The sequence below is a fragment of the Apis mellifera genome, linkage group LG5 (genome assembly GCF_003254395.2).
Source record: "Apis mellifera strain DH4 linkage group LG5, Amel_HAv3.1, whole genome shotgun sequence".
NCBI classification, from domain to species: Eukaryota; Metazoa; Arthropoda; class Insecta; order Hymenoptera; family Apidae; genus Apis; species Apis mellifera.
In genome coordinates this window covers 10404693-10420421 of record NC_037642.1, presented here as the reverse complement: position 1 = coordinate 10420421, position 15729 = coordinate 10404693, and the positions used below count along the sequence as shown (strand labels likewise).

Sequence of the window (15729 nt, the reverse complement as noted above, 5' to 3'; positions counted from 1 at the left end):
AACGACAGAGAAAAGTTCGGAATACTAATTATCGAGGAAGTCCACTTTATCCTCATTTTCGAAAAATGAAAGATACAGATTTGGGAATAATTTTTCGATTGTGGATTGTATTTTTTGACGATTTCTTTTTTTTTTTTTGGACGACAGAGAAAAATTCGGAACGATAATTATCGAGGAAGTCCACGATGACTTTACTCTTAATTTCGAAAGATGAAAGATACAGATTTGGGAATAATTTTTTGGGATCGATTGTATATTGTGGATTGTATTTTTGGACGACAGAGAAAAATTCGGAACAGTAATTATGGGGGAAGTTCACGATCACCATTTTTGTGGATTATATTTTTGGACGATTTCTTTTTTTTTGAACGACAGAATTGAGAACGGTAATTATCTGGGAAGAGTTGTGATTACAATATTTCGATGAATTGCGTGGAGAAAGTTTTTCTTTTCGAAATTTCTTTGACGAAAGAATTAAATTATTCTCGAGCGGATGGAATGTGAAGAGAGACTTATCTTATTATTCGAAATGTTTCGTTGAAGTAAGATGTTGATTTTTCTTTCCTTTTTTTTCTCTCTCTTTTTTTGTATTTTAATTATTTATCAGTGGGAAAACGATTACGATTGCTTGAACCGGATGCATGATGCAAAATCGTTTCGCAGGGGAATATTTTATTCCGAGAAAAATATCGTAAAAAAAAAAGAATGGCGGGGACGTATCGCGTCATTCGTGTTTACCTCTGATGCTTTTCTCGTGTGTTTTCCATTTTACAGATCACGCTCTCTTTAATCTCAAACAATCGGCTGTGCAATTGATAAAATAAACCTTGAGTTTATTTTTTTTATCGTCTTTTATCTCTTCTTCTTTTCTTTCCTTTTCTTTTCCTCGTATCTTCGACGCTCTTACAATATATTTAATATATAATTCGTATAATCAATTTTTACAAATATAATTTCGCATAACTCTGTAATAACTCTTTAATTTCGTTCTAAATTCGTGTTCTAAAAAGAGTGTGAATTTTTTAATTCTTCTCTCTTTCCTTTTTCTTATACACAAATTATACGATACGGATAATCTTATCGAAACAGATAGATCGAGAAGATTGAGAGAATCTACGAGTGCATCATTCCGTACGATCAATTCCGTACGATCGCTCGATAAATTTAAACATTCTCGAAAACTCGAATTTGTCGCTAATTTGTTAAAAATCAATCTATTATTCTTAATTATAAAAATCGTTGCTCATAATTTCGAAACTTTTGATCGTAAAAATTGAGACAGTTACGAGAATAGACGAGGATACGCGCGAGACGGATTATTATTGTACGTATATGCCTGTAAAAACAACTATCGATTCGTCGAAACCCGAGAAAATCGTTTTTCCACCGAAATCGTAAAATTGTTCTTTTATCGATGGAAAATTTCGAAATTTTCCTCTCCCAAGAATTTTCGTCGCTGATTCTTCTTCCATCGTCGGAAAACGATTCGAGATATTATTAATGCAATTTGGAATTTTCTTTCACGGAAAAAATTAAACAGAAAAAAAATAAAATTTTCGATTTCAATATTTATTTTTTAAAAATAATTTGTTCGAAATTTTTTTGAAAAATTTCTTATCAAATTAAGAGAATTTTAAATAATTTTTGTTTTCATTCTCGAGGATCAAGGAACCTTAAGTGTCTCCTAAGATCGAAGAATCGTGAAAAAGGCGGGTAAGAACCGTATCGGTGGCCGATCGATTCGATGAATAATTCATGGCCCGGTTCGCGAAAATCGGCGTGGATGAGGAGGGGCGTTAATAATAACAGGTTTGCAAAAAGGCGGCGCGTTGGAAACGTGGAAAGCGAGCCGATTCGGAAACGGCGATTCGATTTCGAGTCGCGTGGGACTCAATGCGGTCGCGTGAACTTTCACCGTTGCTGCACGAGACAGCAGCGCAGGTGACACCATCGATCTTGCGATAATTTTCGTCGGCTGGCGTCGTCTCGACGCTGAATTTTTCGTCGAAGCTCGTTCGTGTTCCGCGAATCCATCCTCCGCCAAGTAGTATTGACCCGACTATTTTTCGTATTTGCCGTGGAAATTTTCATTTCTAAAAAAGAAAAAAAAAAATATCGATTTGCACGTTTAACGAGATTAATTTTGAAAGTTTTCTGACAATTCGACTGAATTTTTCGATTCCTTATTAAAAAAAAAAATCATATCAAAATTTTCCATTTTCACGAATCCTTGTTTCATCCTTGAATTTTCGACGAATTTTCAAAGTCTCAACTTGTGAAATAAAAACGCGATCGAGTCGACGATTAAATTAAAAATCGATCGTTTGATTAATTTTTATTTTTTTTTTTTTTTGGAAACGTTCTTAACGATGGAAAATTGGTGGAAAATCGATCCTCCCGAAAAAGAAGAGAAGCCCTAGAGGATTCGCGCGCGCGCGCGTTATAGGCAAGAGGTGACTCACTCCCAGTCACGTGTACGTGTCTCCACGTGTAAGTGAGTGCATTCATATATACGTATACGTGTACACACACGAGTCGTTGGATTCACAGTGCCGTATATGTTCGAGGTTGTTCGAGTTGTTGGTTTGAAAAATTCTTGGAAACATCGATAATCCTTATTGTTTAACGATCTGACATAACGGGATTGTAGAAAAGTTTTTCGCTCGATCGATTTTCGTTTTCGAATTCTTTAATTCTGCTCAAAGTATTAAAGTTCATCGAAATATATATATTCGAGGAAATGAAGAAATTATTTTTACAAAGCTCGAAGGTTTAAAAATAAAATATTCGTGATTTTTCGTACGTTTAATTTCACGGTGATAAGTCTGGAGCGCGATGTATATAATTTATACGTGTCGAAAAAAAAAAAATTCATTCGAAGCGTATAATGAAGAAATTGAAAAAATTTATTTTTACAATATCGTTTGAAAATATTGGATACCTAGATTTAATCTCACGGTGATAAATCTGAGGTGGAGCGTGATATGGGTAAAGGAAATTTACACGTGTCGAAAAGAAAAAAAAAAGAGGTGAAAACGTGGGATATTTCGTTGGCCGGACGGAATTAGCTAGGTAACAAGGTAATCGTTCGGTTCGAGTGTTTGTTTTATCCGAAACGAAGTATACGCGGGTCTATTAATACGTTGGTAAGGTAGAGTGGTCGCTAAGTAGTCACTAATTTTTGTTACACGTGTGCGAAAAAATACACGGCACGCGTCGAAGCTGTGTGCGATGTTAGATGTAGAAAAGGTGGAAGCATTTTCTTTCTTTTTTCTTCTTTTTTTTTTTCTCCACTCGATGAAAACTCGAGGATTAATGGTGGTCGGGTCTGAAACGTCGCGAATAACGAACGATATTCTGTAACGATCCACGTAACAGAATTAGAAGAACCTTCGAACCTTCGAGCGTTAGAAAGACGAGGGTTCTTTGACCCTGTCGCGCATTTTCGTAACCGGAAGCTTAACAAGCGCATTGTGCCTCCGTGAGGCAAATATAACCTCGGTATTTTCCATCGAAAATTATTTGGAAAATTATATTTAGAGTAGCGTAAAAATATCAACTCCCTGTACGATTCACCTTTTTTTTTTTTTTACATCGAGGACAAACCTTTTCCAAATCGCAGCGAAAAATTGTAAAAATTCTAAAATTCTGATCCATCGAATAATTTACTTCCTATTATCGATTCGAGTCCTTATTCCTTCGCTGGAAACGGATCCACAATAATAATCTTCCTTTTCGAAAATTCCATCGACACAAAACGATACAATTCGTATATATAATATCGTATATATCATTTTCCTATTATCGATTCGAGTCCTTATTTCTTCGCGGGAAACAGATATGCACAATAATAATCTTCCTTTTCGAAAATTCCATCCAACGAGACAATTCATCGAGACGAATTCGAAAGAAAGACGAAAAAAAATTCTAATCCCATCCTACGCAGCAAAAGGACAATTTCTCCGCAACGATAACATACGTACCTGCTCGCTCGCTCGCTCGTTCGCGGATACCTCGAGTCCTCCCGGTGGCTCGCTCTCTCTCTCTCTCGCTCCCTCGTTCGCTCGGTCGCTCGCTCGCTCGCTCGTTCACTCACTCACACACTCATCGACCGCGTAAACCTCGTGCATAACCTGACGAACACACATAGAGACGGGCCGTGGCCTCGCGTGGTCGGTAGTACTCGTAGATCGCGATCGGGCGTTCCGTGGGGACGAGCCGCTCAGTCTCAGCTCGTCGGCCGCAGTGTACGGATCTATCGAGCACGCTCGGTCGATCGCACACGATCCGCATCGTGTTTACTTCCGGCCCCTATCGTGCTACCGCAACTCAACCGGAAATGTTGACGAAACGAGCCAGGCACGGGGGACGTCGTACCCGCGTGCCAACGCTCTCCTGAATACCGTATTTTCTCTCTTTCTTTCTCTTTCTCTTTCTCTCTCTCTCTCAACTTCCTCGTTCTCGCGAGGATAATTTCTTTTCTTATCTCTTCCTCCTTCCATCCTCTTCTATTTATTTCCACTTTTTTGTCTCTCACTTTCTCTCTCCCTCTCGACCTTTCCTACTCTCTCCTTTGTTTATCGACGGTTTTTTCTTCTTCTTTTTTTGTCGCTCCCTCGTTCTCCTTCTCGCTCGCCCCTTCCCCCCCCGCGTTTCGCGCGTTCGTCGGTTCTTCCCCTCATTACCGGTCGAGGACGGCGCGCCTCGAAACGTAATCCGGTGAGGACAGTGGTGGTTCCATGCGGTCGCACGTGGATTATCGTCGGTTGTTATCGGGATACGGAGTGCACGGGTTGGTGAACAGGCCTCGAAACGACGACGACGGTGCGTCACCGGCACGGCTCGTGAGGTGGCTGTTGGTTTCGTCGTAAAGGCGAACCGGTTCGACCGATCGGGAAAGGTAGGTTTCCTCTCCGACGAAACGTATTTTCGACCTATATTTACTTATATATATATCCTTTTTTTCTCCCATTTTTGTCCTCCCGTTATCGTTATTATTCCGCAACTCAACGACGAGAGATTCTTGGCGATATTCGATTCGACCAGCCATTCGCCTCTCTCCCGAATCTCTCACGAGCGTGTTTGGCAGTCGTTGAAACGATTATGGTTGTTGACGATGTTCGCTCGTCGACACCGGTGAATCTCTCGAATCTTGGTGACTGGTCTTTCCTTTAATTGGACTGGATGGGGTTACAGCGGTGCTTATCTGGATGGGAGATCGGTGTAATTGCGAGAGTAATCGGGATAAAGTGAGATCACTCTCGGCTGAGATCATTCTCGAGTTTACCTCGAGGACTGCTGTTTGCTCCTCTTCCGCCAAGCTTTCAGGAAAAGGGACGCCCGTTCGCGCTTTCCTCCTCCTCCTCCTTGTTTTCTTCCCCTTCGTGGAGGGAAATTGAAGATTAGCAAGAGATTTGACGGAATGAAAATTGTGTAATATATTGAAAAAAAGAAGAGGAAAGGAAGAAGTATCGTTGGATCTTTTTAATCGTCGAGATTAGAGTCGAAGAGGAATTAATACCCGTGTATTATTCGAAATCAGTGCGTTCTTCATGCTGAATTTCAACTCCGTATATTTACAAGCAAATTACTTATTCTTGAAATCTTATTATTCCGCTACTCGGTTACCAGAACGAAACCACTTCCGCCATTATTATTCGATCGCGGGCAAGGAAAACCAACCAGAGATGTCAAACAAGCGTTTTCAAAGTTTCCAAACAATCGTTCGAAAAGAAGGAAGGGAAAAAAAGGGGGAAATCTGTTCAAACGACCTGAAATCGAATAAGAGAGGCGAACGTTAGAAAATTACATAATAATCAATGCTCGAATACATAAACACCAGAAAAAAGTTACATCATTCATTCGTGTCTATTCCAATATATATATTCAAATATCACACGCGAAAAATGAATATTCCAATCCTCATCATAAATCTAATAAAATATTCAAAGACTCTCCTTCCAACTTGCACCAATTGGAAAACTCTTATAAGAATCTTTTTCTTACCAAAATGATATATATATACAACTCAAGCATGGAAAGAGAAATCGACGATTTTCCACGATGAAACATTTGAAAACATTGGGAGGAGAGGGTCCAAACGCAATCGCGCTCGAAAGCGAGTGGAACCGCGGAACGGAGGCGCAGCAGCAGCAGCAGCAGCAGCAGGTGCTGGCGCTACACCTGTCCGCGGGCCCGGGCCCGGGTTGTGCGCGCCTCGAAGCGTCGAATTCCACGGCGTTTACTCATTCCAAACAACGAACCCGCGAGCAGTCGGGTGCCCGGTGGCGGCGCTGCTCGCCGCCTAGAAACGTGGAGCAGCGAAGAAAGAGGGGGAGGGAGGGAGAGAGAGGGGCCGGGCCAGGGCAGCTTCCTCACCTTCTAATATTAGTCGGCTGACTCACGGCTACGATTCGATCGTACGCCGGCGTCGACGCCGCGACGCGCGAGCGTCGTTCGTTGCCACGGCATTGACACGAAACTCGGTATGCCTGGCCGAGTTCAACCGGAAGTCCTCCCGAGTTTCATTCCCGCCCATCCTCAACTTTCCAAGAAACGTTTCTATCAATGTTTTTCCTTTCTTTTTTGATGTCTTGTTTCGAGTAAAAAAAAGAAGCAAGAAAAATTTGGTTGTAAAATAGTATGTTGTTTATCGAGAGTTCTTTTTCGATAATTGGAACCCATTCCAAATCGATTTGAAAGAAGTGTTATTTCTATTGACGATGTTCTTTTCTTAAGTTGTATTCGATACGTTATTATTGGGAGAAGGAAAAAGAGAAGAATCGATTAAAATTTCGAAAAATCGAGGAATATATATATATTATCGTTTCATTGTTGCGAAAATGATAGTGTTTATTCGGACCTGGCAGTTGGACACCGACCAACGGTGTCCCGAAATCGTTACGAAACGAGGGAATGCGCGAACACACCAAGTTAGAGATTACGTGATGCCTCGACGATCCTTCCGCTCACGCCCTTTTCGCGTCGCTCTCTCACACGAAAATTGCGAGATAGGACGACTCGAGGACGACTCTAGGCTATCGACGAACAGGGCGCATCGATATATTTAGAGCCTCCGTCGACGAGGAGAGGAGGGGAGGGAGGACCGGTGGTCTCTCGCCTTCTGTTTATCGAACCGACTTCTTGGCGCGGAGAAACAATGACGACAAGGTGAAATTCGCTCATTAACTCGACTCGAAACTTTAATCGATCGAACGAAAAGAAAACGTGTATATCGCGTTGTTGTGTCTTCGATGCGTTTGAGATAATCGAAATATCATCGTACACTTATTTCCTCCTTTCTTTATTATTATTATTTTCTATAAATCTCTCGAATTTCCAAAATTCGAAAGCGATATAACGAGACGATGATTTCTGTTTTGCACAGTATCGGAATGTAACAAGTTCGAAGTCCCAAGTTCTTCCGCACGATGCGTCCAATCCGCATCCGCACAAACTCGAAAACTTGTCCACCAAAGGTGCACACGTCTCGCACTCGGCATTCCAACCGAGTTTATTGACCCGTCGTCAGCTTTATCGTCGTACACCTGAAACTAGCCGCATACACACACACATACATACAGATCGGGGAGAAGAGGGAAAAGAGGGTTATTGGCCACCGTTCCGCCGCGTTTTCGTTATCGTGCACCGGCTTTTAACTTCGGTGAGATTAGAGAGAAACGTAACGGTGTCGGGAGCACGAGGAAACGATTCTAATGCGGGCCGACTCCCGTCAACGTGCTTTCACTCTCGAACGAGCCACGCCATCACCACCGTCCATTATTATGCAACCTAAGTCGCGGCCATTATTTCAGCCTCGCTTATGAACGCCATCCTCCATCCAAGGTTAATCGAGTCGATCGCCTCGATCCTCGTTCACGCTACGATAAAAGTGTGAATCGGATCTGGTTTACTACGGGGGGCTTGTTCCAGGCCTTGTTCCCGTATTTCGATGCGGGCCACGCGTTTCCTTCTCCTACTTTCATCCGTCCACGAAACTTCCAGTTTGCGTTGGAAGAATGGTTTTGGAGGGGAAGAATGTTTCCTCACAGTTGTTGGAAAGTTGTTTTCAATCTCTGAGACGTGAGGAAAGGAATTTTTGACTGATAGATTTGAGAAATTGGTTGAAATAGATTGTTACAAAAATTGAATTCTTAAAATAATTAATTATAGAAATTGTTAAGGGAATCGTGGGTTTGGAAGAGAAGATGGAAGAATGTTTCTTTAGTTGGATCGATTGAACGAAAGTTTTGAATCTCGACGTGAAGAAAGGAATCTTTGATAAATAGACTGATTTGAGAAATTAATTAAAATAGATGATTGTGATTGATTACAAAAATTGCATTCTTAAAATAATTAATTATAGAAATTGTTAAGGAAATCATAGTTTTGAAAGAGAAGAATATTTCTTCACAGATGTTGGATGGATCGATTGAACGAAAGTTTTGAATTTCGACGAGAAGAAATGAATTTTTGACTGAGCGATAGATTTGAGAAATTAGTTAAAAACGATTGTTAGAAAAATTGCATTCTTAAAATAATTAATTATAGAAATTGTTAAAGGAATCGTGGATTTGGAGGAGAAGATAGAAGAATCTTTCTTCACAGTTGCAAAGTTTTAAATCTCGACGAGAAGAAATGAATTTTTGACTGATCGATAGACTGATTTAAGAAATTAATTTAAAAAAAGGCAGACAAAAATTGCGTTCTTAAAATAATTAATTATAGAAATTGTTAAAGAAATCATGGTTTTGAAAAAGAAGATGGAAGAATGTTTCTTCTCAGTTGTTGGATGGATCGATTGAACGAAAGTTTCACAAAATTTTGAACGAGAGAAAAGCAATCTTTATCAATAAACTTACAAAATTAATAGTTAGCTTTTGGGATGAAGAAACATTGAATTAAATGTTGTTAAAATAGACGATTGTTACAAAAATTGCGTTCTTAAAATACCTAATTATAAAAATTGTTAAGAGAATCGTGATTTTGGAAGAGAAGAATGTTTCTTTTCAGTTGTTGAATGGATCGATTGAACGAAAATTTCCCAAACTTTTGAATTTCGACGAGAAGAAAGGAATCTTTGACGAATCTATTGATTTGAGAAATTAGTTAAAATAGACGATTGTTAAAAATTGTATTCTTAAAATATCTAATTATAAAAATTGTTAAGGGAATCATGATTTTGAAAGAAAAGATAAAACAATATTCCTTATTTTAATTAAATAATCGAACGAAAGTTTTGCAAACTTTTGAATTTCAATCTCTATCGATAAACAGATTCAAAAAATTAATAATTTTAGGATAAAGAAATATTGAATCAAACATTACAAAAATTGCGTTCTTAAAATACCTAATTATAAAAATTATTAAAAGAATCTTGGTTTTGAAAGAAAAAATAAAAGAGTATTTCTTATTTTAATTAAATAATTGAACGAAAGTTTCGCAAACTTTTTGATTCAAAAAATTAATAATTAGCTTTCGAAGGAATATTCACAAATCAAACGTTGTTACAAAAATTGCCTTCTTAAAATTAATCAATAATTATCGAAAACCGTCTCCGAACAGAGATCGAGAAGATCGAGAAGAAAGAAGGAAGCGGAGCAGGGATAACGTGTGCACGAGCTTCCCTGGTGAGGCGGGCGTGTGTCGGTTTGGGCGCGGATAATGAGCGTGTCGTCGTGGTGGAGCACCTGTGCAAGCCGTGGAATATTTTCGTCGACGTGATCCGCGTAAAACGACCGCAAATACGGGTATTTCGGTGGCTTGACTCATCGCCTCCGTAACGCTATTTTAAAACCGTCGCCGCCGCCGCCGCCGCCGCCTCATGTATCGAATCCTACTGTTTACCTTAGCCTCGTGATAATTTCACGAGCGAAATTTAAACGGTGCCCCGACCGTGCCAAAATTCATTAAACATTGTCGACACGGATCGCCGCCTTCCATTTTCCTCGCCTCGAAAATCTTCTCCAATCCGCCCCTCGAGTTCGCAGTCTATATCGATTCGAATCGATCCGGTGATCGAATTGATAATCTCTGACTGGCGTGACATTTTTTTGTTTTATTCTCTCCAAAAGTGAATCTTATCTTGGTGTTCCAACGAGATCGTAATTGAGGAATCGATATAAAATCAATATCAGAGGCTGGGGATTTGAGTTAGAAAAATTAGAGGTAAGTTGCAGCATTTATCGTTGTAATAGAATATTCGAGCAAGGATATCAAGAATAAAAAAATTGACATTTAAGGAATTCGTGAAAAGTACAAGTCCAATCGATCTCAGTCTTTTCGTTGTTAAAAGAAATCGGCAAGAATTGCAATAAAACAAAGAGATTAATCGAATTAAATTTGTGAAAAGTATATAAGAATCGTATAAAGAATTGTGGTTTTTAGATATTGGGAAATTGCACGAATGTTTACGAATTTTTCTTTCAAACCTCGATTCAAAATTAAACTCGATTAATCTCGAAACTTTGTCTGCGATTCATGTGATGGTGATGGATTCGTGGAATCTAGCAGCAAGGAACGGAGAGTTACTTGACTCGCTGATCAGACGATGGAGGGTATTATTGGGGATTCGTTGGACCATTGGTTCGAGAGCTGTCGCTTCTTCTTCCATGAAAGATGATTAAAGGTCGCTGGCTTCTTCGTCATCTTCGCCCCACCCTCGCGGGATGGGTATCGTTGACCCACGCGCCAGATCTATCCTAGTTTGCGATATCGCGAATAAGAGAGGTTTCTAGCCGCATCTTTCATCCAATTTTCATAGAAGGGGAGAGGAGTGGTGTCTTTCTGGCAATTCGTCAAAACTCGAGCATGTGGTAATTTCGTTACCATTTCGCTTCGATTAATTTAGAATGTTAAAATCGATAAGTAATTAATGGAGGATCTTGCTTACTTGGAGAAATTATTTTTATACAATCGTGTATGTCTGATCGATTCAACTAAGGCTATTCGATCAAACACAATGTCTTCTTTTTCGAATGGAACGTCTCGATTATTGTATTGTAAGATTCTTGAAACCAAGGCTATTCAACAAATGTGAATACAAAGTTTCTTGATTGAAGTTATTTTTAATTTTAAGAGACGTATTGTTGATTGAAATAATTGTTGATAGAGAAATAATTTGAATTTTTGTTTGTTCTTTGGATTTCAAATTCTGATTAATATTGAGAAATATAACGTAGTATATTTTGGTCTGATTAAATAAATGAAAGTAAAGATTCTATTGAGGTTAGAATTTCGAGTTGTCAATGGTATTTCAAACACGATGCAAAGATATTGTAAACATCAATTAAGCATTCGTCTAATAATCTATCGACTCTCTCAAGAAACTTTGCATTCGCATCGAAGATCGAATAATCTTGATTGTACGATTCTTAGAATATGATAATTGAAATGTCCTGTCAAATAAAAGATATTGCAGACATTTATAATGTTAAAGATTCCAAAGAACAAACGATTAAACATTCAAAGTACCTTAATCAACTAACCAACAATGCTTCTCTTAAATTTAAAAAGAAAATTTTCCCATTCACATTGCTCAATAGCCTCACATTGTTGCAAGAATTGTATAATTGAGAATATTTTTGGAATATTAAAAATTCCAAAGAAACAAACGAGTCAAACTTTAATCGATTGACCAATATCTTAAATTTAAATTTGTAATATTGATTGAACAGCAGATATTTTGGAATATTAAATTAACTAACCAACAATGCTTCTTTTAAATTTATTATATACAATTTAAAAACAAAATTTTTCCATTCACATTGTTCGATAGCCTCACATTGTTGCAGGAATCTTGCATAATTGAGAATATTTTTGGAATATTAAAGATTCCAAAGACAAACGACTCAAACTTTAATCGATTGACCAATCTCTTAAATTTAAATTTAAATTTGCAATATTGATTGAACAGCAGATATTTTGGAATATTAAATCAGCTAACCAACAATGCTTCTCTTAAACTTAAAAACAAGAAAATTTTCCCATTCGCATTGTTCGAGTTGTAGAAATCTTGCAATACGATAATCGAGATCTTCCATCAAAGAAAAAAAAAAATATTATAAACACCTTTGGAATATTAAATATTCCAAAGAACAAACGACTCAAAGTCGATACTTTAATCGATACAACAATCTCTTAAATTTAAATTTACAATATTGATCGAATAGCAGATATTTTGAAATATTAAATCAACTAACAATACTTGTCTTAAACTTAAAAACAAGAAATTTTTCCCATTCACATTGCTCGAGTTGCAAGAATATCTTGTATAATTGAGAATATTTTTGGAATATTAAAGATTCCAAAGAAACAAACGACTCAAAGTAATTTAATCGATTGACCAACAATCTTTTAAATTTAAATTTAAATTTGCAATATTGATTGAATATTTTGGAATATTAAATCAACTAACCAACAATACTTCTCTTAAACTTAAAAACAAGAAAATTTTCCCATTCACATTGATCGATAGCCTCACATTGTTGCAAGAATCTTGCATAATCGAGACCAAATATTTGGAAACTATTAAAGAAACAAATGACTCGAACAATTCCCCTATCCTTCAATCCCTACCACGTCTCTTAAACTCAAAAAATAAGAAACATTTAAATCAAATAACCTTTTCCTTCCTCCAAGAATCAATACAATCAATACAATCGTTCAATCAACTCAAACCTCATCCAAATTTCCCCCAAAATTTACCCCCTCTCCTAAAATGTTTCGATCCTCGATCGAAACGCAGCGAAATCGAATCGTTGTTGCATCATATTCTTCCGTTTTGCGCAGCGTCCGGGCCGCGTCTGGACGCGACGACGACGACGACGACGACGGGCGAAGCTAGGGGCGGCCCGGCGTGCACGGGCCGGCAACACCACCACCACCACCACCACCATCATCACCAGATCGAGCACGAGCTTCAGCCATCGTCGGCGATGTCCACCCTGGTCTGCTGCGAGCCGGTCTCGGCCGCGGCCCGTTCCCGCGACAACCTGAAACTCGTCCTGAATCGGAGCCTGAGCGAGCCCGGCCCCAGCGCGGCGGCGGCCGGCGCGTCCGCCGCCTTCCTGTCCGCCGCCCCCTCGCCCCCCCCGAGCGCCGGGCTGCCCCCGGCGGCGGGGGACGCCTGCCCCGCGCCCGACGAGTGCGCCGACTGCGCCTCCGCCGACCCCCTGCTCCACCACCGCCATTGCCACCACCACCTCCACCACCACCACCACCTCCACCACCAACACCTCCTCCACCACCAGTCGTCGAAACGCTGCAAGCTGGAGACGGTCAGCCTGCCGACCAGCCCCTCGTCCGAGACCAACACCCTCCAACGCCAGCTGGTCCTCCAGAGGACCAACGCGATAACCGCCGATCAGTTGGCCGACCGGCTTCGATCCTCCTCACGCGAGGGGAACGGGGGTGCGTCGAGCGTGGTGCTCGACTGCCGCCCCTTCATACTGTACAACGTGAACCACGTGAGGGGGGCGATCAACGTGAACTGCTCAGATCGGTTCAACAGGAGGAGGCTTCAACTCGGGAAGGCGGCCCTCGCCGATCTCGCCAACACCAGGGAAGGGAAGGAGTTGCTGCGCAGGAGGCATTACAGGGAGGTGGTCGTCTACGACGATTGCACCGACGACGTCGACCGCCTCCCCGTCCAGCATCCCCTCTTCCTCGTGCTCGTCGCGTTGCTGGACGACAACAGGGAGCCTGCTCTTCTCTTGGGTGAGTGTTTCTTTTTTTTGAAGAATTGAAGATTCAGATTTAGAAGTTTAGGAAATCTAGCAACGGGTTAAGAAAAGGAGAATGGATAGGAGGGGGGAGATAAGATGAGAGGATATGAGGTTGAGGAGCGGAGAAGGAAATTGAAAAGTGAATGGAAACGAAGGAGGAAGAGGAACGTGGGTGAAGAATCGGTTTCTCTCTTTTCTGTCGAGTAACAGTACTCCACTAAACGCGTTTTCTCGCCTCGTCCCTCGTCGAGATACGTGCTCGTTTTACGGAATGCGGCTACCGGTGTTGCGCGTCCACTATTCTCATTGACGGGACGACGTCCGATTCTTGAACCCCGTTTCCATTTTTAAATTGTCGAGGGAAAATCTCGATTCTTGTTCCTCTCTCTCGAATAATTTAATAATCTAAATCTAAATTTCGAAGCGACAAGTATGTTAGAAACTGTTGAAACGAATAACGAATTCACAGACGAAACGTGCGTCACAAACTGGTCTCTCCATCGTCACGAATTAGTCAATCGTTCGAGATTGATAATACTCGTATTTTTCCATGTGTTTGCATCGAACCGCGATAACGACGAGGATGGAAAGGATCGCGCGTGGAAACGACGCAGATCGTAGCGGTAAACATCGATTCTATTAAAAATCGTGTCCACGATAGATGGTACGTCAATGATACGGCGCGCGTCATGAATGAAATTTCCGACGAGATTCGACGCTGAATTTTCCGCTGTTTGGTTTCTATTCTAGCGGCGCACGTGGCTCCCGTCCGCCAAAATTTATTTTATTCTAAAATAAAACGTGGCATTTCGACTTGAGAAACTTTCGAGCGAAATTTTCGAGAAATCGGGGCCGATAAATTGGATCAACAGTAATTTCTAATTCTCCCTTCTTTTCCTTTTTCCTTTTTTTTTTTTTTTTAGAAAATTTTCAAGTTACCGGTTAGTAACTCGAGTGGTATATTTAGGCATGCGACATTGAAGTTTCGCTCGTGAAAGTGTATTATAGCGCGTAATTGCACGACTCGCGATTGACAGCGACGATTGTGAACGCGGCATAACGGCGTTCGAGCCGGCTCGAACGAAGGAGGAAGGTCGTTAGAGGAAGATTGCGCGGAAAATGGGAAGGGAGAGGGAAATTGGATATATGAAAGTTTTATCGAGAGTTCATTCAGTTGCCAGGGAAAATGAATGAGATTTCGATCCCGATAAATATTTATTATTTTTGTATAAAGATAGGGGAACGAGTTCGTTTATTGCGATTTTCCTTTTCTTTCCTTTTTTTTTCTTTTCTCATCGCGATAAAACTAATTCGTAATAAAATTCGTACACACTTCGGCCTTATCTTTACGATTATTTTGCGGAATAAGAAAGATTGCGTTCCCTGCTTCCAGGCAATTTCTGTATCGATCAAAGATTTAAGACCATTACCGAAACCAATTCGTTCGAACAAAGTACCATAATTCATCTTCAATCTTAAATCCACTAAAGAAAAATATCCAAAAAGAAAATTCGTGAAAAATCGAACCGATTAACAATTACACACCGAAAAGGATCCGTCATCGACGGAAATATAAAAGAGAAAAAGAAATGTCGAAGCGATCCCCAAAATTAAAACAAAAAAGAAAAAGAAAACATGGAAAGAAAAGACACGGCGAAATCACGTGAAAGCTAAGCGGGCCAGCTGTTGCAGCGGAATTTTGCAACTGCTGTAATCTGCGCAGGTCGGGTGGGGATAGGCGCGGAGGAAGCGGATGGAAAGGGGAGGGGGGAGACGACTACGCGACGATTCCTTCTCCGCGGGGACGGCGGGGAGAAGAAGGAAAGCGGTGGAAAAGCGTGGATGCCTCCACGCTTAATCGAGATATTCGCGGTGTTTGGCAGATGGAAATCAGGGAGGCGCACTGGTGGCACAGTGTAGTGCGCAAATTCTGCGCCCGACTATTCGCGGCGTCATCTCCGACGTGAGTCATTCCTATGAATAGATCCCCACCTTTTGCCGCGGC

General features: G+C 40.6%; 1 protein-coding gene across 2 annotated transcripts in view; it reads left to right on the top strand.

Annotated features, from left to right (window-relative positions):
* Window positions 1-15729, top strand: part of LOC408844 (dual specificity protein phosphatase 10) — an 88301-nt gene that overhangs the window by 17935 nt on the left and 54637 nt on the right. The window contains exons 1-2 of one of the 2 annotated variants that reach the window (XM_006567774.3): window positions 4201-4900; window positions 12790-13716. In XM_006567774.3, coding sequence (XP_006567837.2) covers window positions 12936-13716 — 781 coding nt within the window. In that variant the 5' untranslated portion in view covers window positions 4201-4900; window positions 12790-12935. Of the gene's footprint in view, window positions 1-4200; window positions 4901-12789; window positions 13717-15729 lie in introns of those variants that run through there. The other variant, XM_016912122.2, reaches the window with a different exon arrangement.